We start from the raw sequence: 24719 nt of genomic DNA, 5'->3' as shown, positions 1-24719 counted from the left end.
CTATCTATATTATATTATCTATATATCTATCTATATTATAGATAGATACTATATAGATATATATATGACAAGGTCTCGCTGCGTTGCCCAGGCTGGCCTTGAACTCCTGGCCTTGAGCCTTCCACCTCAGCGCCCCCAGTAGCTGGAACTACAGGCACGCACCACCACATGCACCCAGCCACTTGGTGTTTTTTATGCAGGAGCCTCCAGCCTCCCACCTAGAGTTTTTCTACCGCGTTCCCTCTCCTAGTGCAGCTGAATCATAGCTCAGCCCCCAGACAGGGAAGCAGAGACAGGAGGCAACAGAGGGTGTTGCTCCCACGTCAGCCCCAGAAGGCCAGCCTGTGGAGTTAGGGCACTCTGGCCCCCTGCAAAGTTTCTGCTAACCTGCACTGGAGCAGCAGGGAGCCCTCCTCCCCTTCCTCACTACCCTGGACCCTAGAAAGGCCTCAGTTACTCGGGCCTAGAGGGGCTGAAGGCCAGCAGCTGCTCACACTTGCTGCAGCTGAGCCACAGGCCTCAGGCCTATTGAACCAGCTGCCTTGGGGGCTGCAGCAACAGATGCGCTTGCTGAAACACACTCCGGAGGTCACCAGGTTTTAGACACGCTCCCTTGTGGAGGATGTGCAGATGGCTCTCATGTAAACCTCCTGGCAGTCCAGGAGGAGGCACCGTTCTTATCCCTTATAACAACAGATGAGGAAACTGAGGCTCCATGTGCCTAAGACCAACCCAATGACACACAGTCAGTAAAGAGTGGCGATGGGATTTGAACCTGGGGGCTCCACAGCACACACTGTTAACCCGTGCTTAACACAGGCCCGATCATGGTTGTAATCAGAGGTTATTACATCACCTAAGGCCAGCAAGAGGTATGGGGAAGCAGAGTTCTATCCCCTCCCCCTAGCCACTGTAAACTACCATCACAGAACCCAGCGCTGAACTGCCTGATCTGGTGAGGTCTGAGGGGGCCTCTCCAGCGGGTTCTCGCCACCCATGTCCGGGCAAAGTGTCAAAGGCTCCCCTCCCCATGGCAGTGATGGACACATTCCTGCCATGTTCCCTTCTCTCATCCTTGCTGCATCCCAGCTGGTTGCCATGGTGACCCAGCTCTGGCCTCCGCAGCAGAGATGAGCAGTTACCAAGGAGCCTGGTGCACGGCTGGGGGCTGTCACTCAGCGCCTCCCCAGGCGTCGGGGGTGGAGTGGGGTTGGGAGCGCGGTGTGGGGGGGACCCCTGAGGCCATCACAAGTTTGGGAGCAGAGAGCCTTCCTGGGCTGGAAAATACCATGGCAGGAGGACCCCTTGGGTGAGGGGTTGTCTCCTGGGGTTGCTCAGGCCCGAGATGGTGACCTCATCCTCTTTGTAACTGAGCCCCCGCTGAGTACCCGCAGAACTGTTTTTTAGATCTGTTCTCTTCCTAATCCTCATAATAATCTTGTAGAAATAGGAGTTATCATCTCCATTTTATGGAAGAGAAAATTGAGGCCTAGAGAGGCATATTAACCTCCCCAACCAGCAAGTCACAGAACGAGGTGCCTTCAGGCCACACGTGGCTCCGTCCTCTGGGCTCCCTCCTCACAGCTGCCCCCTGGGCCAAGACCCGCCCTCTGTCATCTCAAGCTTCAGCCACTGCAGGATGCTCTGGCCTCTCTCTGTGCCCTGACCCTGGAGCCTTCCATCGGCTGTGACCCCACTAACAGCTGTGACCTTCACCTTCTCCTTTCTGGGTGTCAGTTACTCATCTATTCCATGAAGCCCAGTCCCTTGGTGGGGCTTGGCTGTTTCTCCACGCTTCAGCAGATAGGACCAGCTATGCCTAGCCCCTGACCCCCACCCACACCCCTCCCACAGCAGGGGCCTGAGCCCACCTGGGACCCCCCTAGAGCTGCTGGGAGCAAAGCAGCTGAGCCTCCTGTGGCTCTGACCCGCAGGGCCACTTGGCAGACAAATGCCTTTTGTCCTCATTCATTCTGCTCTTGTGGCAGAGTGGTTTTATTTCCTCTCACACTTGAAAAATACTGTGTTTCACAGCTCTGTGTCCGCAACAAAATGACTTTGCTGCCTGGAAAGCCAGCAGGGAGCCATCAGATACATTAATTTACTGCTGCCATCGCCCTGAGGGCTGGCGGCCTCTGGGCTGTGAGCCTGTGGGGTTCTGGGGAGCAAGTGGCCTCACCTGTGATCTGACGGTTTGGGGATATTCCCGTTGTTCTAGAGCCACGGCAGAGGGGATCTGGAGCCTTAGCAACGGGTGAAGGGAGACAGCACTCAGGGCTCATGGGTGATGACAGGCTCAGCCCCTGGGATCTGAAGCTCCCTGAAGGAAAACCGCCTTTGTAATCATAGCACTAACAACAACAGCACAGACAGTGGCTGGCATCTGTGGGGCACTTAGGTGCTGGCACCATGCTAAGCATTGTGTGTGCCTTATATTTTACGGATTCCTCCCCATATCCTGTGAGATAGCTGTCTCATGCCCATTTTACAGATGTGGAAACTGAGTCTTAGGTTGTCATTGGCTGAAGGTCCCACAGCAAGTAGGAGGCAGGGGTAGGTCTGAGGCTGGCTGGGCCTGGAACACACCCCTCCCTGTGACAGGCACGTGAGGGGCCAGCCTGCACTGCAGGAGGGCGAGGGCGGTCTGAATGGGGCCCTTCTCTCTGGTTCCTTGACCATCCCTTGTCCTAACCCTTGGAGGCTGGAGGTTCCACCCCTGACCATTCCTCCTCCCTCAGCTGAAGGAGCACCCAGAGAAGGGCGTGTACGTGAAGGGGCTGTCCATGCACACGGTGCACAGCGTGGCCCAGTGCGAGCACATTATGGAGACCGGCTGGAAGAACCGCTCGGTCGGCTACACGCTGATGAACAAGGATTCCTCACGCTCCCACTCCATCTTCACCATCAGCATCGAGATGTCTGCCGTGGGTATGCGAGGCCACTGTGGGGGGCGGGGGGACAGATGACCCAGCCACACTACCACTCCCGCTAGCCAAGGCACGCCACCTCTCGGGGCCGCAGGAGCCCCTGGAAAGTGGGGAGAGATGCTCTAACAGCCTGGAGGAAGCCCAAGAGGACCCTTGGGATGCTGGGACCCATGTTCCCAGGATAAACAGCAGCAAAGACAGTAACACTGGGAGCCAACGTGGAGCACTTACTGTGTGCCAGACAATTTTTATTTATTTGTTTTTTGAGACAAGGTCTCACTCTGTCACCCAGGCTGGAGTGCAGTGGTGATCTCGGCTCACTGCAACCTCCGCCTCCCAGGCTCGGGTGATCCTTCCACTCAGCCTCCTCAGCAGCTGGCACTACAGGCACCCACCATGCCTGGCTGATTTTTTGTAGAGACGGGGTCTTGCTGTGTTGCCCAGGTTGGTCTTGAACTCCTGAGCTCAAGCAATACTCCCGCCTTGGCCTCCCAAAGTGCTAGGATTACAGGCGTGAGCCACCACACCCGGCCAGTGTGCCAGGCAATGTGTGTGCACTGTCTCACTTACTCCTACAGCACTCCCAGGAGGTGGATACTGAATCATCCCCATTTTACAGATGAAGAAATCGAGGTCACACAACTAGGAACTAGTGTCAGAGCCTGGCTTCTATCCCGGGGTCTTCCTCTGGAGTGTGTGTCACTCCAACCTTGTGGATTCTCCTCTCCCTCTGTAACATTCTCTACTCCTCAGTCATCTCATTATTATTTTTTTCTGGAAATGCTGCTGAGAAAGCGAAGAGGAAGGAAAGAAACTCATGTTTATTTGGGGGCCCCTATTGGCCATCGCCAGTGCCAAACCCTTTATACCCTTCGTTCCATTTAAATCCCACGACAGTCTTAGAGACAGGCACTAGAATCCTCATTTTATAGATGAGGAAACAGAGGCTCTGAGAGGTAAAGTGATTTGCTTGTTCAAGGTCTCACCGCCGCTAATTGGTGGAGCTGGGATTTGAACCCGGATCTCCCTGATGTCTGGGTTTTCCCACAAATACTGCAGCTGCCTCCAAGCTGTGGTCCATCATGACTAGAACTCCAAAGAGCAGTAGAGCAGGAGGTGGCCTCAGCCCAACTGGGAACATAATTCTGGAGAGATCCCTGACCCAGGGATCAGGGTCAGGAATTAGCTGGATGTGATGGTGCATGCCTGTAGTCCCAGCTACTTGGGAGGCTGAGGTGAGAGGATTGGTTGAGCTCAGGAGACCGAGGTTGCAGTGATCTGAGATCGCACCACTGCACTACCCAGGGTCAAGGCCTGGGTAGATGGAACCTCCTGGACACATTGCCCAGCTGGTGTGGTGACCTGGCCTTGGGCCAAGCCCCAGTGCTTGCTTGGGTTATGAGGCCATGAGTCTGAGTGTCCCGGGGATGCTGATATAGGGAGGGTTGGGACCAGAGTGGTCACAGCCTCAATACTGCAGCTCAGGGAGGGGCAGAGACCAGGGCAACTGAGGACAGATCAGGAGGGAGGAGGAGGGAGCGGGTTTAGGGGGCACCTCTTGGTCTTTGCAGGAGGGTTTGAAGGATGAGGCAGGCTGGTTGCACATTCACCTTATAAAATAATGTGAGCTCAGTGATGATGGTAAAGTAGGGAATGGTAGGGAACAGTCACTCATAGTTCTGACACCTAAACACGAACATTTAAGCATTATATTAATATATAATAATTATTTATATTTATAATTCTTTATATATAAATATATATAATATATATACACATATATTTTGAGCCACCCCCGGCCTTTTTTTTTTTTTTGAGCAGTCTTTTGCGGGGCAGTGGTGCGATCACGGTCACCAGATCACTGCAACCTTGGTCTCCCCTCAGCCTCCCAAGTAGCTTGGAACTACAGGCATGCACCACCACACCCAGCTAATTTTTATGTTTTGTAGCGACAGGATCTTGCCATGTTGCCCAGGCTGGTCTCGAACTCCTGGACTCAAGCAATCCACCTCAGCCTCCCAAACTGCTGGGATTACAGACATGAGCCACTGCGCCCAGCCCATATTTTCTTTAGATCCTTTTTTTCCTATGAATGTTTTAAACACAACTGAAATCTTACGCCATGTAGGTTTCCCCCGGTTTCATCTCCCTTGCTGTCACTAAGCATTTCTGCACGTTACTGTCACCGTGTCTTCATGACCATGTGTGGTGGCCTGGCTCATGCCATTTTCCAACCAGTCCTTGACAAATGGTTTCCAGTTTCCCAGTGCTGAAAGTCATGCTATAATGGACATCTGTGTGCACAAAGCTTTTTCTCATCTGACAGTCATTTCCTCAGACTCGGTTCCCTGGAATGGAGTCCTGGAGCAAAGATAACAAACGTGGTTAAGGCTCCTGGTCCGTTCTGCAAAGAGCTTCCCAAAGGGGCAGCACCAAGTTCCTTCCTGTCCTTTTTTGAGAGGCGGAGTCTCACTCTGCCACCTAGGCTGGAGTGCAGTAGTGCAATCATAGCTCATTGTAGCCTTGAATTTCTGGGCTCAAGCATCCCTCCCACCTCAGCCTCCTGAGTAGCTGGGACAACAGGCACATGACACTACATACCCAGCTGTTTTTGGTGTTGTTTTTGTTTGTTTTCTTTTTCTCTTTCTTTCTTTCTTTCTTTCTTTCTTTCTTTCTTTCTTTCTTTCTTTCTTTCTTTCTTTCTTTCTTTCTTTCTTTCTTTCTTTCTTTCTTTCTTTCTCTCTCTCTCTCTCTCTCTTTCTTTCTCTTCCTTCCTTCCTTCCTTCCTTCCTTTCTTTCTTTCTTTTTCTTTCTTTCTCTCTCTCTCTCTCTTTCTTTTTTTTGAGACAGGATTTTATTTTGCTGCCCAGGCTAGAATGCGGTGGCATGATCACAGCTCACTGCAACCTTAACCTCCTAGGCTCAGGTGATCATCCCACCTCAGCCTCTGAAGTAGCTGAGACCACAGGCATGCACCACCACACCCGGCTAATTTTTGTATTTTTTTTGTAGAGACGGGGTTTCGCCGTGTTTCCCAGGCTGATCTTGAACTCCTGGGATCAAGCAATCCTCCCATCTCCCAAAGTGCTGGGATTACAGGTGTAAGCTACTGCCCCTGGCCTGTTGTTGTTTTTGGGGCAGAGTCTTGCTCTGTTGCCCAGGCTGAAGTGCAGTGTCGCAATCTCGGCTCACTTCAACCTTTGTCTCCCAGGTTCAAGCAATTCTTGTGCCTCAGCCTCCCGAGTAGCTGGGATTACAGGCATGTGCCATCACGCCCGGCTAATTTTTATATTTTTAGTAGATACAAGGTTTCACCATGTTGGCCAGGCTGGTCTTGAACTCCTGACCTCAGGTGATCTGCCTGCCTTGGCATCCCAAAGTGCTGGGATTACAAGCATGAGCCACCGCACCCAGCCTGTTGTTTTTTAATAGCCTAAAGAACCAGCCGGCTGTCTGTTTACTTTACTTCTCCAGACCACCAACCTGTCAACTAAAGAAAATTCAACAAGGTTGGGCACAGTGGCTCATGCCTGTAATCCCAGCACTTTGGGAGGCCAAGGCAGGATGATCACTTGAGGCCAGCAGTTCGAGACCAGCCTGGGCAACATAGGGACACCCTATCTCTAAAAAGAAAGAAATTAGCCAGGCGTGGTGATGTACGCCTTCAGTCCCAGCTACTCGGGAGACTGAAGCGGGAGGATTGCTTGAGCCTGGGAGTTCGAGGGTGTATTGAGCTAGGATTGCACCACTGCACTCCAGCCTGGGCGACCGAGTGAGACCCTGTCCCCAAAAAAAAAAAAAAAAAAAAAAAAGAGACGTCCTACTGAGGATTATAGACTGAGGCCTACAGCCCAGAGGGGCTCTGTCAGTATTTCAGTTCACAGTTTATATACAGGTGGTGAAGACTCAGCACCTGCAGAATCACATCTGCCTTGCTCAGAATCACATCAAGGTTTGGGTGCAAGAGCACATCTGGTGATAGATTCCAGAGGCTTCCTCACGAAGCCCAGCAGACATTATCTCGTGTAGGAAAAGGCATGGCCTAGGATCTGTCTTTTTTTTTTTTTTTTTTTTTTTTTTTTTTTAGACAGAGTCTGGCTCTGTCTCCCAGGCTGGAGTGCAGTGGCACCATCTCAGCTCACTGCAAGCTCCGCCTCCCGGGTTCACGCCATTCTCCTGCCTCAGCCTCCCGAGTAGCTGGGACTACAGGCGCCCGCCACCACGCCCTGCTAATTTTTTTTATATTTTTAGTAGAGACGGGGTTTCACTATGTTGGCCAGGATGGTCTCGAACTCCTGACCTCGTGATCCGCCCACCTCGGCCTCCCAAAGTGCTAGGATTACAGGCTTGAGCCACCACGCCCGGCCCGGATCTGTCTTTAAGTGATGTGGTGATTCAGCGAGAGACATGGGGGACCGTAGACTCCATCCTGTTTTGTCTTCAAAGCATGTCTGTGGAGCTCTGCACAGTTCTGCGTGTTGGCACAGAGGCAGCGGCTTTGTGAGCTGATTATGCTGGCAAGCGGAAAAGAGCAAACGTGGCTTCTAACATCTGCCACTTTGTCTCACAAACCCTATTGGGGAACCATTGTTAGTCTCGTTTTGTTGATGTGGGGAATTGAGAATCTGGGAGGTAGGTGGCTCTGCTACTGCCACACAGCAAGGAGAAGACAGGACTGGGTTGGGAACCGGGTCTGCAAAGCAGATGTTTTCTGCGTTGAATGACGTCACTCCCTGGTGATCCAGCCACACCCCTGCCCTCCTCTACCTTTGACTTTGCAGGAAGCCTTCGGGAGCTGCTGTGGCAGCCAGAGGCCCTACTGCACTCAGAATGGTCTGCAACTCCAGGCCCTGCTCCTGGAGACAGCCTGCCCTGGGTTCTGATGGTGGCTATAGCTCTTAGCAGCTGTGTGACCTTGGGCAAGTTCCATGCCCTCTCTGAGTCTCAGTCTACCCATCTGTAAGATGAGCCCAATAATAGCACCTGCTTCCTGGGGCTCCTGTGCAACTGAGGGGAAACCCTCGGTGGGTGGGCATTGAGCACCCAGTGCCTGGCACTGATTGCCCTCGATACATAGGGCTCACCTGAGGCCCTTGCCACTTTGCCTGGTCTGTGTGTAGATGAGCAGGGCAAGGACCACCTCCGGGCGGGCAAGCTGAACCTGGTGGACCTGGCGGGCAGCGAGCGGCAGTCCAAGACTGGGGCCACGGGCGAGCGGCTCAAGGAGGCCACCAAGATCAACCTGTCGCTCTCAGCGCTGGGCAATGTCATCTCGGCGCTGGTGGACGGGCGCTGTAAGCACATCCCCTACCGTGACTCGAAGCTGACGCGGCTGCTGCAGGACTCACTGGGCGGCAACACCAAGACGCTGATGGTGGCCTGCCTGTCGCCTGCGGACAACAATTATGATGAGACACTCAGCACGCTGCGCTACGCCAACCGGGCCAAGAACATCAGGAACAAGCCGCGCATCAACGAGGACCCCAAGGATGCGCTGCTTCGCGAGTACCAGGAGGAGATCAAGAAGCTCAAGGCTGTCCTGGCACAGCAGATGAGCCCCGGCAGCCTGTCAGGTGGGACCACGTTGGGGTAGTGGCGGGAGGGCCGGGTCCCCAGGAGAAAGCTTCCTCCCCTCTGTCTTCCCACTTCCAACTTCCCATCTAAAAGACGGGAGCATCCTCCCACCCCTCAGCCTCATGTGAGCTCAGGGCCCTGGTTGGAGACGGCCCAGATGGTATCTGCTTGTCAGTGCCCTGGGAGAAGCGCAGTCCATCTGGCCTGTCCCATCCGACGCAGGCTGTCGCCCACTCCTGGCCTCTGCTCTGCTCATCCATTATCCCCCACCGACCCCCACCACACCCCCCGCCACACCCCTGTCTACTGCTGTCTGTGGCATTGTCGCAATGTGTGTTCGCTGCTCAGCAGCTGGCAACTCACTCCCCACGTCCACACCTGCTCCTCGCAGGCACCTTGTTACTGCAGCTTTTGCGCCCCGGCATTTGCCTGTCACCTGGCAGGTGGGAATCCACCCCTGGAGCATTGGCCTGAAGGGGCTTTGGAACTGAAGGACTCTTTTTTTTTTGAGACGGAGTCTCGCTCTGTCGCTCAGGCTCGAGTGCAGTGGCGCAATCTCGGCTCACTGCAACCTCCGCCTCCCGGGTTCACGCCATTCTCCTGCCTCAGCCTTCTGAGTAGCTGTGAAGGACTCTTAAGATTTTCTTATCTCAGAAGCTCTTGGGGAAGGGAACACAAAATGCTTGGGTCTGTCTGTCCATTCATCCTCCTCCCACCCACCTTCCTCTCCATCTATTCATTGTACACACACCCATTCACCTACCCACTCATCCACCCATCTGCCCATCCTCCTATTTACCCATTCATCCACCCACCTTTTCATCCACCTACCCACCTTCCCACCCACCCCATTATTTATCCATCTGCACACTCACCCATCCATCCACCCACTCACCCACCTATACATCCATCCATCCATCTACCCACTCACCCACCTATACATCCATCCATCCACCCACTCACCCACCTATACATCTATCCATCCATTCATCTTTCCATCTACCCATCCCTCCCCTATACATCTATCCATCCATTCATCTTTCCATCTACCCATCCCTCCCTCCATTCCATCGATCCATTTCTTCCTTCCATCCATCCGTTTATGCAGCCACCCACCCATCCATTCATCCATCAGTCCATTCACTGACCCTTCCTTCCTTTCTTCCATCCAGTCATCTGTCATCCATCCATGCATCCATTCATCCATTGATCCTTCCTTCCTTCCATCTATTTGTCCATGCATCCATCCTTTCATCAATCTTCCTTTCATCCACTCATCTATTCATCCAGAGATCCTTTCTTCCTTTTTTCCTTCCATCCTTTCATCTCCCATCCATCCATCCATCCATCCATCCATCCGTCTCCATCCTTCCTTCTATCTACCCACCTACCCATCTTCCATTCATTTTATCTACCCATCCATTCACCCATTCTAATCACCCACCCCATCACCCTACCATCCATATACCCACCCATTCATTCACTCCATCCTATCATCCATTCTTTTGTCTATTTTTCCACTCACCTACCCATCCATCCATTGAAGGTTCTCTGAGCTTCTCCTCTGTGTGTGGACCCGTGCTGGGTACTGGATACACAGAGATGAATCAGATGCAGGCTGTGCCTCGTGGGGTACCTAATCTCCTGAGGAAGAAAGATATTTCAACAGACCATCACATGCAATGAGACACACTCTAGGGCAGACAGCCGTACAGGGCAGAAAGGAGTGCGTGGTCAGCCAGGTCTGTCTGTGGGTGGGATAAGGTCAGTGAGGGAAGGCTTCCTGGAAGAGGCAGTTTTTGAGCAGAGTCTTGGAAGAGGAGAAATTTCCCTGTTAGGATGAGAATGTCCAGTGTGTGCAGAGATGCATAAAACTCTAAGGTGCATTTGGGGAACTACAAAGCCCTCTGCTGGCTGCCTTGGGCATAGGGATGATGGGAGGTGGTCAGGCAGGACTAGGGTGGAGAAGGCCTTGAACACCATTGCAAGGCATTCCACCTCAGCCATCTGCCTTCCTCTTCTTTCCCTACTCCTCACCCAAACCCTACTCACCCCCAAGACTGGTAAGAGGGAAGACAGGAATGGTGAGGGTACCAGGAGGGAGTGGGGGAGGCTCGGCCCGCGGCCCCCGCACCCAGCAGCTAACATCTGTGCGGTCCTTCCAGTGGTGACGGAGGCAGCCCCCAGGGTAGAGGCTGTTAGCATCCCTTCTCCCTGGATGAGGAGCAAGGAGCCCAGCCAGCAGAGTGACTGGAGTGGTGCTGGGTGGATAGCTGAGCGCTGAGCAGTTATCACCGGCTCACCTCCCAGCTCCTCGGACAAGCAACTCAGCCACTGAGAACCTCAGTCTCTTCCTCTGTAAAGGGGACATGATAGCGACCCCCGCCTTGTGTGTGCTGTGAGGCAACTGGGAAAATTGCCTGAGATCACGCATGTGTGGGCTCAGCACGAGGCCTGGCACGGTGGGCCCCAGAGACAGTGCGTGCTGCCTTCACTTTGGAGCCGGGCCTTGAGACCAGGCGTGCCTGACCCAAAGCTCCCTGTGTTTGCGCCTCCCAAGACTCATTTCCCCCTTATCCCTGGTTCTCCCTCCAGCACATCCCTCTTTTTCCCTTTCAACAAAACTTGAAACATCTGTCTACTTTTACCGGTCCCAGTCTCTCTCCCTCTGCTCTCTCTTGCCCCTACCCAGGCAGGCCCTGTCCTGGCCCACTGATGCTGTCCTTGTGGAGCCCAGTGACTGTCCTGGGGCAGGCCTCACCTTGCCGTCTCAGCACCAGTTGGCTCAGCAGACCCCCTCCCTTCATGAGACCTTTGCTTCCTACATGCTGTCTGCCCTGGCTCCCTTCCTGCCTCCCCACCCACCTCTCCTCAGTTCCCAGGGGCGAGTCCTCCTTGCTCCCTGGCCTCCTAACCCTGGGCTGTCCCAGGCTGGTCCTCTGCTGTCCTCTCTCTGCACTCGCTGCTAAGGTGGCTTCGCCTGGGTCCCTGGTGTTATCACCACCTCTGCACTCCTGACTTCCCAAGTGCACCCCGCAGCCTGGCCATGCAATTTGTGTTTTTTTTTTTTGAGACGGAATCTTGCTCTGTTGCCCAGGCTGGAGTGCAGTGGCGCGATCTCCGCTCACTGCAACCTCCGCCTCCCGGGTTCAAGCGATTCTCCTGCCTCAGCCTCCCAAGTAGCTGGGACTACAGGCACGCACCACCATGCCCAGCTAATTTTTTGTAATTTTAGTAGAGATGGGGTTTTACCGTGTTAGCCAGGATGGTCTCGATCAGGACCTCGTGATTTGCCCGCCTCAGCCTCCCAAAGTGCTGAGATTACAGGCGTGAGCCACTTCGCCTGGCCTCATGTCTTAGTGACTCACAGTGCTCCTGGAAACCTGGGGTCAGGCACACCCACAGGGCCATGGGGAAGCACCAGCATCGGTCTGGAGGGAGAGGGAGTGGGGGCCTGGGCCACAGCCTTTACTGGGCTTCCTGTGGGAAACGCACAGCAGGGCTTGGGAGGCAGGTTGGGACCAGCTGATTTGAATAATTCTGGTAGGCTTTGGGGTCGAGGGGCTGTTCCTGGTTGTCTATGCCTGGCCCTGGGTCTGTTCAGGGCAGGGGGAATCTTGGCTTGGTGTGAGAGTTACATACAGCAGGTGGCTTGGGGTGTGGACTCAGGCTCGGCTGGTTTATATACCAAAGATGGACTCACTGACTCGTGGTTTACGGTTTCGAGGAATTAGCTTGCCCTGAAGGGCAGTCTAACTCTGCCCAGCAAGTCCCTCAAGATAACAGAACATCATGCAATGTAGAAAAAAAGGAAAACATACTATACCATGTCCTCTGAATTCCGGACTTGAATCTGTAGCTGTGTAATAAGCATTTCAAACCCAACATGTCCCACTGTCAACTCGATGGGCCCCCAAATCTGCTAGGCGTGCAGCTCCCCCCAACAGCTGACGGCGGCAACTCAGGTGTTCAAACCAGGCACCTTGGGGTCGCCCCTGGCTTCTCACGTTCTCTCAAATCTATATCCAGTTGGTTCAGCAGATCCTGCCGTCTCCACCTTCAAAACTGGCTACAGCCTGGCCGGGCGCAGTGGCTCATGCCTGTAATCCTAGTACTTTGGGAGGCCGAAGTGGGCAGATCACTTGAGGTCAGGAGTTCGAGACCAGCCTGGTCAACATGGTGAAACCCCATCTCTACTAAAATAGAAAATATTAGCCAGGCATAGTGGTGCACACCTGTAGTCCCAGCTACTTGGGAGGCTGAGGCAGGAGAATCACTTGAACCTGGGAGAGGGAGGTTGCAGTGAGCTGAGATCACACGATTGCATCTAGCCTAGGCGACAGAGCAAAGACCTTGTCTCAAAAAAAACAAAAACAAAAACCAAAAAACTGGCTACAGCCCGTTCATTGCTGCCGTCCAGACTGAGTTTCTGCACGCCCCCCCCACAACGGGTCTCCTAGTGCCTACCCTGGTTCCCCTCAGTGCACTCTCCACACAGCAGCCAGGGAAAGCCTATTCAAATGCAAGGCCTGTGACTGCCCTGTGCACACCTGCCTCATTCAACCCAGAGTCACAGCCAAAGCCCTCACCTGGCCCTCCACAGCTCTCACAATCTGGCGTTATCCCTCTTGGACTTCTCCTCCTGTCCTGCCCATCACTCCCTCCCCTCCAGCCACACTGGCCTCCTGGCTGGGCCAGGAACAGTGCAGTCTCACAACTGCCTCAGGGCCCTCGCACTCACCGCTCCCCCTGTCTAGCAAGCTCCCCCTGTCTAGCAAGCTCCCCATGTCTAGCAAGCTCCCCATGTCTAGCAAGCTCCCCCTGTCTAGCAAGCTTCTCCTGTCTAGCAAGCTCCTCCTGTGCCCGCCCTCTCCTCGCTGCTTCCTTCATGCCTTGACTAAAAGGCCTTCAATAAATAAGCTTTATTTATTTATTTTTGAGACGGAGTCTCACTCTTTCACCCAGGCTGGAGTGCAATGGCGCCATCTCAGCTCACTGCAACCTCCGCCCACCTGGTTCAAGCAATTCTCCTGCCTCAGCCTCCCAAGTAGCTGGGATTACAGGCTCCCGCCACCATGCCTGGCTAATTTTTGTATTTTTGGGGGGTTTTACTATGTTGGCTGTTGGCTGGACTTTTCTTGAACTCCTGACCTCAAGTAATCCACCCGCCTCGGCCTCCCAAAGTGCTGGGGTTACAGATATGAGACACTGTGCCCAGCCTAACACACTATTTAAATGGCAACTTGGGCCAGGCAAGGCAGCTCACACCTGTAATCCCAGCACTTTGGCAGGCCGAGATGAGAAGATTGCTTGATCCCAGGAGTTTGAGACCAGCCTGGACAACATGGCGAGACTCCATCTCTACAAAAAATAAAAGATGAGCTGGATGTGGTGACGTGTGTCTGTAGTCCCAGCTACACGGGAGGCTCAGGTGGGAGGATCACGTGAGCCCAGGAATTTGAGGCTTCAGTGAGTTATAATCCCACCACTGCACTCCGGCTTGGATGGCAGAGCAAGACCCTATCTCGACAAATATATAAGTAAATAAATTGCAACCCTTCTAACTGCTTCTAACTCCCAAGCACCCTCCCTACTTGCTTTTTCTTCTCAGTACACATCGCCTTGTAACGTGTTACCCATTTTGCTTATTTATTTTGATGGGAGGTGCTCAGGCAGGGCTGGAGTGGAGGGGGTCTTGAACACCACCACGAGGCATTTCTCCTTGTCCATCTGCCTTTCTCCTCTTTTTCCCAGTGGAAAACTCAGCGTGGGTGTGGAGTTTTGTCTTTGTTCAATGCCGCATCCTCTGAGTCTAGAACATCAAGGTGCTCCATAAATATTTGTTGGATGACTAACAGCCTTTTACATGGAGATGTGTTTGAAATAAGCTCAATACTTTAAAATCTTTTTGAATGACCATGAGGTCGTCTTTTTATAGATTTCTGCTTAGTTCCTGCACACGATGTGCCCCTCGTCCTGGCTGCTAATTTCTGTTTCTCCCCCAGCCCTGCTGTCCAGGCAGGTGCCCCCAGACCCTGTGCAGGTGGAGGAGAAGCTGTTGCCTCCACCTGTGATCCAGCATGACATGGAGACCGAGAAGCAGCTGATCCGGGAGGTGAGACCCAAGCGGGTGGGAACATGGAGAAGGGGCAGGCAGGTGGGGCCCAGTGGGAAGGGCAGGGCTACCGCTGGGGTCCAACGCGATATCACCGTACCTTCACTGTGGGTTTGGTCCTGAGAAAGTTGAAGCTCAAAGAGATGCCAGGACTTGCCCAAGGCCACACAGCAAAGAGCCTGAGCCAGGATTTGAACTTGAGGTCTTGACTCCAGACTGCAGTCAATGCCGCCTTAGGGCCTGCGTGGTGAGAATAGAGGGGTGTGGAGGCGTCTCCAGGGGTGTGATCTCCCCTCCGTTTTGAAGGAAGGGGTGCCTGTGCATTGATGGAAGCAGAAAAGCCATCCCTGGCTGTGGAAGTGGCCTGTGCAGAGGTGAGGCAGTCAGGGTGGGGAGGAGTCTGTTCCCCAGCAGCCGACAAGTCTGAGAGCCAGGCAGCCCGTCTGACCAGCAGGTCAGTGTGGTGTTGGCCTCCTGGAAAAATCTGTCACCTGGGCCACCTGGGTCCTCTCATCTGAGTGCCTACCAACATCCCTGGGAAGCAGTGGGTCAGATGATGCCCCTGATTTCCAGAAGCGGAGCTGATCCCCAGAGCGGGACTTCCACAGCCAGGCATGGCGGGGCCCCCCAACTCCTGCCTTTGGCTCCATCCCTGACTCCACGCTCTGTTGGTTTCCAGAGATTCCCACCTAAATGCTGCATCCTGAGACCTGAGCATGCCGTGGAGTTTGACATGTGGCAGTCCCTTTGTTCATTTATTTATTTACTTATTTTTGAGACAGCGTCCTGTTGTCACCCAGGCTGGAGTGCAGTGGTGCAATCTCAACTCACTGCAGCTTCAAACTCCCTGGCTCAGGTGCTCCTCCCACCTCAGCTTCCCAAGTAGCTGGGACCACAGGTGCATGTCATTACGCCTGGCTAATTTTTAATTTTTTTTTTTTGTAGAGATGGGGTCTCTATGTTGCCTAGGCTGGTCTTGAACTCCTGGGCTCGAGCCATCCTCCCACGCCTCCCAAAGTGTTGGGATTACAGGCGTGAGCCAATGCGCCGGGCCTGATAGTCCCTTTAGAGCCCAGGGCCTGATAGTCCCTTTAGAGCCTTGGCTTTTCCTGATGTGAAACCTGATGCCAGGCAGGACGAGCTATCCAGGGGCTGGGCCTAGATGTGTCTGCTGCCAGACCCCTGCCACTCAACTACGACCTCCCACTGGGGTCCGCCCTCGGGCCCCGGAAGCCCCTGTTGGGCTGTGGGGACCTGGAGCCCAGCCTCTGGGGCAGACAGGAGAAGGACTGTGGGGGTCTCAGTCCTGTGGGCCCGAGGCCTGGGAGAAATCCATCCAAGAGCCTCGGGTGCTGCACGTGACGGGCGGGGCCTGTGCTGTTTGGGGAGAGGCTCGATGGTGCCCCCAGTGGACGCCGTCCGCCCCTGCAGGCTCTGGAACTCGGCAGCGGGCACTGCCTTTCTCCCTCCACTGCCGTTTCCAGCCCGGGTGTCAGGCCCTTCTTGTAGCTCTGGGGAGGCTCCCGGGGAGGCTTTAGCAAGGAGGGGCCCTGGGGGATGGCTGAGCTCAGACAAGCCCACAGAAACCAGAGAAGTCAGCCTGCTGGAGTTCGGAGTGGGCGTGGAGTCACACAGGGGGGCTCGGAGGCTGGGAGTCACACATGGAGTCGCAGCCAGGGGGGATGGGGCGGGCTGTGCAGGACGGGGACGGAGGCTTCCTTCCCGGGAAGCCAGGTAGGGCCGGCGGCCCCCGCTGTCCAGTAAGTAGGACACTGCCTCCCCCTGGTGGTCACCAGGGAGAAGCGACGCCGTTCCTGGCGGGCCCCCAGAGTGCCACGGATGGGGGTGCCTTCTACCCTGGGGATGGGGTCGCCTGCCTCCTCCTCGTGGGGCGGCCCAATGGATGGTGCTGCCTGACGCCGCCGCCACCAGGATTCCAAGAAACCCTGAGGTTTCTTCTGTGAGCCATGCTTGGAGGAAGCATTGAAGATGTCTGTGCCCCTCCCCCCAGCCCGCTATCCCTGCTTCCCTCCTGCCTCCCATTTGTTCTTTTTCTCAACTCTCGTATTTTTTGAGCACCTGGTATGCTCCTGGGACCGCGTTTCCCTTTCTATTCCAGAACCATTCAGGGAAAGGGAGGAGCCCCCTCTGTGTAGGGAAGAGGGCACGGGCCAGGAGCCGGGTTTCGATCCCCAGTCTGAACCAGGGGTTTGGACCAGAAGATTCCTAGGGTCCGTCCAGCTTTCTGCAAGTCCATCGTTATGGGCTCTGTGACCTTGGGCAGGTTGTTTGAGCTCTCTGAGCCTCTGTCTCATCTGCAGAACAGGCATCACAGCAGCTTTCCTGCTGCTTCTTAGGGATGTAAGAGAATGAAATGAAGGGCCATCTTCTCCTTGGCGGGCTGTGTATCATGTACCAAGCAAGAGCTGGGGGTCAGCTCCGCCATTCAGTCCTTAACAGGCATATTGTGAGTGCGTGCTGGGTGCTGGACACTCTAGCGGGAGGGGGATGTGGGGCCAAGGAAGGGTTTTTCATGCTTTAAATGTTGGAAGTAAGAGAGCATGTCTTGCAGACTGTCGGGAATTATCCAGCTCAGAGGGAGAAGTCGAGGTATAGGAAGGAGGGGGTGGATTGCAAGTGCAAGGTCCTGGAGCTGGGTGGCGTGGGTTCAGAGGAGATGGAGCTTCCGGGTAGATCTGCAGGCGGATGGCAAGGTGAGGGAGTCTTGTGCCTCCCTGTTCTCTGTGATTTAGCAGGCAGGGGATGTGGGGGAGAGGAGGGTTGGGAAGACAGAGCGAAAGGGTAGGACTGGGGATGTGGGGGGAGAGGAGGGTTGGGAAGACAGAGCGAAAGGGTAGGACTGGGGATGTGGGGGGAAAGGAGGGTTGGGAAGACAGAGCGAAAGGGTAGGACTGGGGCTGTGGGCTCAGCCATGTCGAAACCCGCCTGCCTGAGATTCAGGTCCCATGTTTAAAAGTGAGAATGGGGTTGGGCGTGGTGGCTCATGCCTGTAATCCCAGCATTTTGGGAGGCCGAGGCAGGCGGATCACTGGAGATCGGGAGTTCAAGACCAAGCCTGGCCAACATGGCAAAACCCCGTCTCTACTAAAAATATAAAAATTAGTCCGATGTGATGGCACGTGCCTGTGATCCCAGCTACTTGGGTGACGGAGGCAGGAGAATCGGTTGAACCCAAGAGGCGGAGGTTGCAGTGAGCCAAGATGGCGCCACTGCACTCCAGCCTGGGTGACAGAGTAAGACTCTGACTCAAAAAAAAAAAAAAATTAAAAATTAAAAAAAGAATGGAGACTGGTGGTGCTGTGCACATGCATGTGTGTGTGCATGTGTGTGTGTGCACACCCACACATGTGTGCCTGCAGGTGCATGTGTGTCTGTGGTTGCATATGTGTGCATGTGTGTGTGCGTGTGTGTGTGTGTGCGTGCACATGTGTGCCTGCAGGTGCATGTGTGTCTGTGGGTGCATGTGTGTGCATGTGTGCACGTGTGCCTGCCTGTGCATGGGTGTGCCTGCATGTGTGTGTGTGCATATGTGTGTGTTTCCATCCATGTATTGCTAAGGTGAGGCCTGGGTTTAACCAGGGTCAGGGCTGTGCTGGGAGAAAACAATAGACGGGCTGGGTGAGGGAGTCAGGGATGTTTGCTGACTCGAGTCATGGGCCCTGGGATGCCAGCTGGTGAGGAGGGCAGCGAGAGCAGGGGGCTGCAGGGCTCTGAGGAGCTGCCTGGTCATGGAACCCCCTGGGCCTCAGTAACACTGTGGGCATTGCTTCGAGGTTCAAGTGTATCTAAAAATGTACTAAAGAATGCAGCGTTACATCTGAATTATTCTCCATCCCCTTCTCTCCCTCCCTAGGTGCCTAAATCAGTGCTGTCCATGCCAGTTTCTATTTGCCAAAGGGATCTGCAGAGGTGGGAGTATGACATGGTGCTTGCCCACGCCATCCCTGTCCTTGTCCCCTCTCTCTGGCTTACTACAGTGGCAGGCACCTCTGTCAGCAGTGGCTCCAGGAGACAAAGGGTCCCAGACGATCTTTTTTTTTTTTTTGAGACGGAGTCTCGCTCTGTCGCCCAGGCTGGAGTGCAGTGGTGCAATCTCGGCTCACTGCAAGCTCCACCTCCCGGGTTCACGCCATTCTCCTGCCTCAGCCTCTCCGAGTAGCTGGGACTACAGGCGCCTGCCACCACGCCCGGCTAATTTTTTGTATTTTTTAGTAGAGACGGGGTTTCACCGTGGTCTTGATCTCTTGACCTCGTGATCCACCCGCCTTGGCCTCCCAAAGTGTTGGGATTACAAGCGTGAGCCACCGCGCCCAGCCCCCAGACTATCTTTAATTCATAAATGCTTTGCCCTTCTCTTGGGCCATGTGTTGCATGCCCATTAACCTGCAGTTCTGCTCTGCCATTTACTGGCTCCGCAGGTGCTTCTTGAATCCCTCCTCTGGCAGGATCTGAGGTTACAAGACAGAATGGTCCTTCCAGCCTGGCCAAGATGGTGAAACCCTGTTTCTACCAAAAATATAAAAAATTAGCTGGGTGTGGTGGTGTGCGCCTGTGGTCCCAGCTACTCAGGAGGCTGAGGCAGGAGAATCGCTTGAACCTGGGAGGTGGAGGTTACAGTGAGCCGAGATCATGCCACTGCACTCCAGCCTGGGCAACAGAGCGAGACTCCGTCTAAAAAAAAAAAAAAAAAGGACAGGATGGTCCTTGCTCTCCGGAGGGTGCCTTCTGGTAGGGGAGACCAACAATAAGCTGTAATCAAATACATAGAGACTATCATGAAGGAAGCAATGGTTCAGGCAGAAGAAGCAGCTCCTGAGATTACTAGGAAGCTGGAGAGACAGAAGAGACCTAAGGAAGGAAAAGAAGCAACTGGCGGCCCTTGCCCTGATGTCAGAAGACAGCAGTTGTGGAGGGCTGTGAGGAAGGAGGGCGCTGCTGAGAGAGCTCACACACCATTCACACCTGTTCACACCCGTTCACACCCATTCACACCGACTCACACATCACACACCCATTCACACACCATTCACCCATTCACACCTGTTCACACCCATTCACACCCTTCCCTGGGCAAGTGTGTCCTGCCCTTGGCTGTCTCCCAGGAGTCCTCATCCTGGGGTAGTGAAATGGTTGAAAACCCCTAAAAGAAGCAAAAGCCAAAGCCCCAGGAGTCTCCTCAAGGGAATAAAATGGGAGACCCGTCTCTCCAAACCCAAGAAAAAGAAATCTTTCCCAAGGAGGAGCAGGCTAGTGGTGATCCTGGGGAGACAGCTGGCAGCATGTCTTCCCAAGGTGGAGGCTGGGTGCGGTGGCTTACGCCTATAATCCCAGTGCTTTGGGAGGCCGAGGTGGTGGATTGCTTGAGGTCAGGAGTTAGAGACCAGCCTGGGCAACATGGCAAGACCCCCATCTTTACCAAAAATACAAAAAATTAGCCTAGTGTGGTGGTGGGTGCCTGTGGTCCCAGCTTCTCGGGAGGCTGAGGTGGGAGAATTGCTTGAGCCGGGGTTGAGGTTCAGGTTCACTGCAACTTGAGGTGGCAGTGAGCTGAGACTGAGCCACTGCACTCCAGCCTGGGTGACAGAGTGACACCTTGCCTAAAAAAAAAAAAAAAAGATGAGGACATGTTCATCCAGGGAGGAAACAGTTAGTGACCCTGAGGGAGAGGCAACAGGAGCATTGCCAAGAAAAAGAGCAGATTCTCTTCCAAGGAGAAGCCATCGGCAATGGGCCTGGAGAGACCACTGGCAGCAAGATCAGCTCCAAGAAGAAGAAACAGACCCACAAACAGGCCAGGCGTGATGGCTCATGCCTGTAATCCCAGCACTTTCGGAGGCCAAGGAGGGTGGATCACGAGGTCAGGAGTTTGAGACCAGCCTGGCCAACATAGTGAAACCCTGTCTCTACTAAAAATGTAAAAATTAGCCAGGCATGGTGGCAGGTGCCTGTAATCCCAGCTACTCGGGAGGCTGAGGCAGGAGAATTGCTGCAACTCGGGAGGTGGAGGTTGCAGTGAGCTGAGATCACACCACTGCACTACGGCTTGGGTGACAGAGTGAGACTTCGTCTCAAAAAAAAAAAAAAAGAAAGAGTCCCACAAACCATCCCGGGAAGATCAGAATGAACATTTCCTGGGGGAGAAGCATGCCCCCAAGGTGGCATTTTCCAACCCTACACCCCAATAAAAACAAATTCACGAGCACACACACACACACACACACACACACACACACACACACAAAATAAATCGCATAATAGAAGCTCAGGAAGTGTGTTAAGAAGAAATAGAGGCCGGGCACAGTGGCTCACGCCTCTCATCCCATCACTTTGCAAGACCGACATGGCGAAACCCCATCTCTACCAAAAATACGAAAATTAGCCAGGCATGCTGGTGTGCACATGTAATAGGCTACTTGGGAGGCAGAGGCAGGAGAATCAGGAGAATCACTTGAACCTGGGAGGCGGAGGTTGTAGTGAGCCAAAATTGAGCCACTGCACTCCAGCCCAGGTGACACAGCGAGACTCTGTCTCAGGAAAAAAACAAAAAAACAGCAATAGAGGAAGGGACAGAGAGCAGTGTGGGAGGGCTTCTGAGAGTGTGGTCAGGGAAGGCCTTTCTGGGGGAGGTTACTAAGCTGAGGCCTGAGAAGGTGCTTGGGGCAGACAGGAAGTGGATGTGTCCAGGAGGCCCCAAATGTGCATCATAGCAGTTGAGGGGGAGGCAGGGCCAAATCACTTGGGACTCAGGTCAAGTTGAGGAGCTTAGATTTCATCCATGAACATGGGATACCATCAGCAGATCCTAAGCAGGGGAGACACCTGGATGGGCACCATGGCTGTGTCAGAGAGGTTGGGGCCAGAGTGAGAATAGAGGTGAGGACCAGGTGACTGTTTGGACGAGAGCTGGTAGTGATAGCAAAGATGGAGAGAAGTGGGTGAATAAAAACATATTTTGTCATTGAAGGGTTGAGGACCATTGGGCAGAAAGGTAGTTGCCAACATGGAAAGGTGTTCATGATATATTGCTGTGTGGATAAAATAGATTGCAAACAAATGCATATATTATTAGTCTGCTAAAAAATGCACTGAGCAGGCTGGGCATGGTGGCTCATGCCTGTAATCCCAGCACTTTGGGAGGCTGAGGCTGGCAGATCACCTGAGGTCAGGAGTTCAAGACCAGCCTTGCCAACTTCGTGAAACTCCGTCTCTACTAAAAATTAAAAAAAAAAATTAGCCAGACATGGTGGCCGACACCTGTAATCCCAGCTACTTGGGAGGCTGGGGTGGGAGGATCACTTGACACCAGGAGTTTGAGACCAAGCTGGGCAACATAGTGAGACCCCTACTCTATAAATTTTTTATTTATTTTTGTTTTATTTTTATTTTTGAGACAGAGTCTCACTGTGTTACCCAGGCTGGAGTGCAGTGGTGTGATCTTGGCTCACTGCAACCTCCACTTCCCAGGTTCAAGCGGTCTCATGCCTTAGCCTCCCCAGTAACTGAGATTACAGGCATGCCACCACGCTTGACTAATTTTTGCATTTTTAGTAGAGGCGGGGTTTCGCCGTGTTGGCCAGGCTGGTCTTGAACTCCTGGCCTCAAGCGATCTGCCTCAGCTTCCCAAAGTGCTGGGGTTACAGGCGTGAGCCACCACAGCCAGCCTACAAAATTTTTTTAAAAATTAGCTGATGGTGGCCGGGCATGGTGGCTCACGCCTGTAATCCCAGCACTTTGGGAGGCCGAGGCAAGCAGATCACGAGGTCAGGAGATCGAGACCATCCTGGCTAACACAGTGAAACACTGTTTCTACTAAAAATACAAAAAAGTTAGCCGGGCGTGGTGGCGGGCGCCTGTAGTCCCAGCTACTCGGGAGGCTGAGGCAGGAGAATGGCGTGAACCCAGGAGTCAGAGCTTGCAGTGAGCCGAGATCACGCCACTGCACTCCAGCCTGGGCGACAGAGCGAGACTCCGTCTCAAAAAAAAATTGCTGATGGTGGCATGCCCATAGTCCCAGCTATTTGGGAGGCTGAGGCAGGAGGATCACTTGAGCCTGGGAGTTCGAGGCTGGAATGAGCCATGATTATGCCATTGCACTCCAGCCTGGGGGACAGAGTGAGACCCTGTCTCAAAAACAAAACAAAACAAAAAAGCATTGAGAACAGTTTAGAAAGGTCTTCACCAGCAGGTAATTATCACAGTGTTGTACCACTGGATTCTCTTGGCTTACTTATATGTTCTGTATTGTTTGAATAACAAAATAGGAATACCGAAAGCTGGGTTTCGAAATGATGATAAAATGCTGCCTGCCCTCTGGTCCCTCCCCACCCCCTCAGGAGTATGAAGAGCGCCTGGCCCGGCTGAAAGCCGACTATAAGGCCGAGCAGGAGTCTCGGGCCAGGCTGGAGGAAGACATCACTGCCATGCGCAACTCATATGACGTCAGGCTGTCCAGACTGGAGGAGAACCTGCGGAAGGAGACAGGTGGGCACCCCTTGCCCCCCGAGGCTGTCTCCAGGGAAGGTGGCCTCCTTTCCGCCTCACTGCAGTAACTGCATCACAGAGCGTTTTCTACACCCCAGGCTCAGGCCTGTTTTATCCTCACAGTGGTCCAGTAAGGTAGGTACCACAATTATGCTCACTATATAGATGAGGAAACTGAGGCACAGAGAGGGTAAGTAACTTGCCCATGGTCACACAGCTGGTAAAGGAGAGCCAGGATTTGAACCCAGGCAGTCTGGCCCAGAGCCAGTGTTCTCACCCGCAGCACTGCACTGGGATGGCTTAGCCATGGACTGGGCCCCAGCTCAAGGCTGACTGTGAGCTGTGAGGTACCACCCTTTCTTCAGAGGCAAGCCCCTGCCCTGAATTTCTGTGTTTGCCATGGTCTCCTCTTACTTTTGAGCCTCTCTGTTACCAAAGCAAACACATTCCATAATAAGGATTTAATCCTTAGCCACAACTTTTTACCTATCTGGAAGTTTTTGTCTTCTTTTTTTTAAATTTCTTTGTTTTGAGATGGAGTCTTGCTCTGTCGCCCAGGCTGGAGTGCAGTGGTGCGATCTTGGCTCACTGCAACCTCCACATCCCAGGTTTAAGCAATTCTCGTGCCTCAGCCTCCTGAGTAGCTGGGATTACAGGTGCACACTACCACACCTGGCTAATTTTTGTGTTTTCAGTAGAGATGGGATTTCGTCATGTTGGCCAGGCTGGTCTCGAACTCCTGGGCTCAAGCGATCCACCCGCCTTGGCCTCCCAAAGTGCTGGGCTTACAGGCGTAAGCCACTGCACTCGGCCTTTAGTTTTTGTCTTCTTTTTGCCGCCCTAGGATGTTCTGCCGTACCAGGGTCAGTCAAACACGCATGCTGCCTGGAGGTCCAGACTTCCTAGCACGCATGAATAGTGTAGAATCCAGGCCTGGAATGATGATGATACTGATCGCACCGTCGGTACCACTTGTTGGCACATTACCACGTGCCGGGTACTGTGTGGGTGCTTTACCTGCACCTCCTCACTGAGCCTCTGTCTCCCCAATCCAGCGAGGTAGGACTCCCTGAATCCTCCCATAACCGTGTGGAAACCAAGGCTGAGAGAGGTCCAGGCCATTTAGCTAGGGAGTGGATGCCACATTTCAGCAAAGGGAAAAATCAAGACCCTCTTACAGGGGTCTGGGACACGCGATAAAGAAATGGGTGGGAGGTATAAAGGCGCTGGGAGCCCCCTGAGCCGGAGCACTAAGGGGCCCATGTGAATGCAGCCCTGTCTCCGCTGCAAGGGAGACACGCTCCTGGAGGAGACCCAGGGGAAGAGGAGGGAGCAGATTCTAGCATTTTATGCCCTTTGGAGTGTTCCCTCCAGTCCAGATTGAATATGAGGCCTCCAGCAGATCTTCGTCTGGCTTCTGGAGCTCTGACGTTCATCCACAGCATTCATTTAGCTCCCGTGGATCTAGCATATCCAGTGGACAAGAGCCCTGGGCCGGGCACTGCAGTGGGGGCTCTGAGGGCACCTGGGTATGAAGTCTGCTGAGCTCTCAGCCTTGGAAGGCAACAAGGCCCCAGGAAGCCTGCCAGTGTGTGAAGAGT

General features: G+C 53.7%; 1 protein-coding gene across 1 annotated transcript in view; it reads left to right on the top strand.

Moving 5' to 3' along the window:
* KIF17 (kinesin family member 17) overlaps positions 1-24719 on the top strand; it is a 55709-nt gene that overhangs the window by 6189 nt on the left and 24801 nt on the right. The window contains exons 2-7 of the mRNA XM_032760911.1: positions 820-872; positions 2035-2192; positions 2739-2928; positions 8048-8500; positions 14507-14616; positions 22971-23118. Coding sequence (XP_032616802.1) covers positions 820-872; positions 2035-2192; positions 2739-2928; positions 8048-8500; positions 14507-14616; positions 22971-23118 — 1112 coding nt within the window. The remainder of the gene's footprint in view (positions 1-819; positions 873-2034; positions 2193-2738; positions 2929-8047; positions 8501-14506; positions 14617-22970; positions 23119-24719) is intronic.

Source organism: Hylobates moloch, unplaced genomic scaffold (assembly GCF_009828535.3).
Source record: "Hylobates moloch isolate HMO894 unplaced genomic scaffold, HMol_V3 SCAFFOLD_9, whole genome shotgun sequence".
NCBI classification, from domain to species: domain Eukaryota; kingdom Metazoa; phylum Chordata; class Mammalia; order Primates; family Hylobatidae; genus Hylobates; species Hylobates moloch.
Note: the sequence above shows the minus strand (reverse complement) of the source record. Positions and strands in the feature narration are given on the sequence as shown.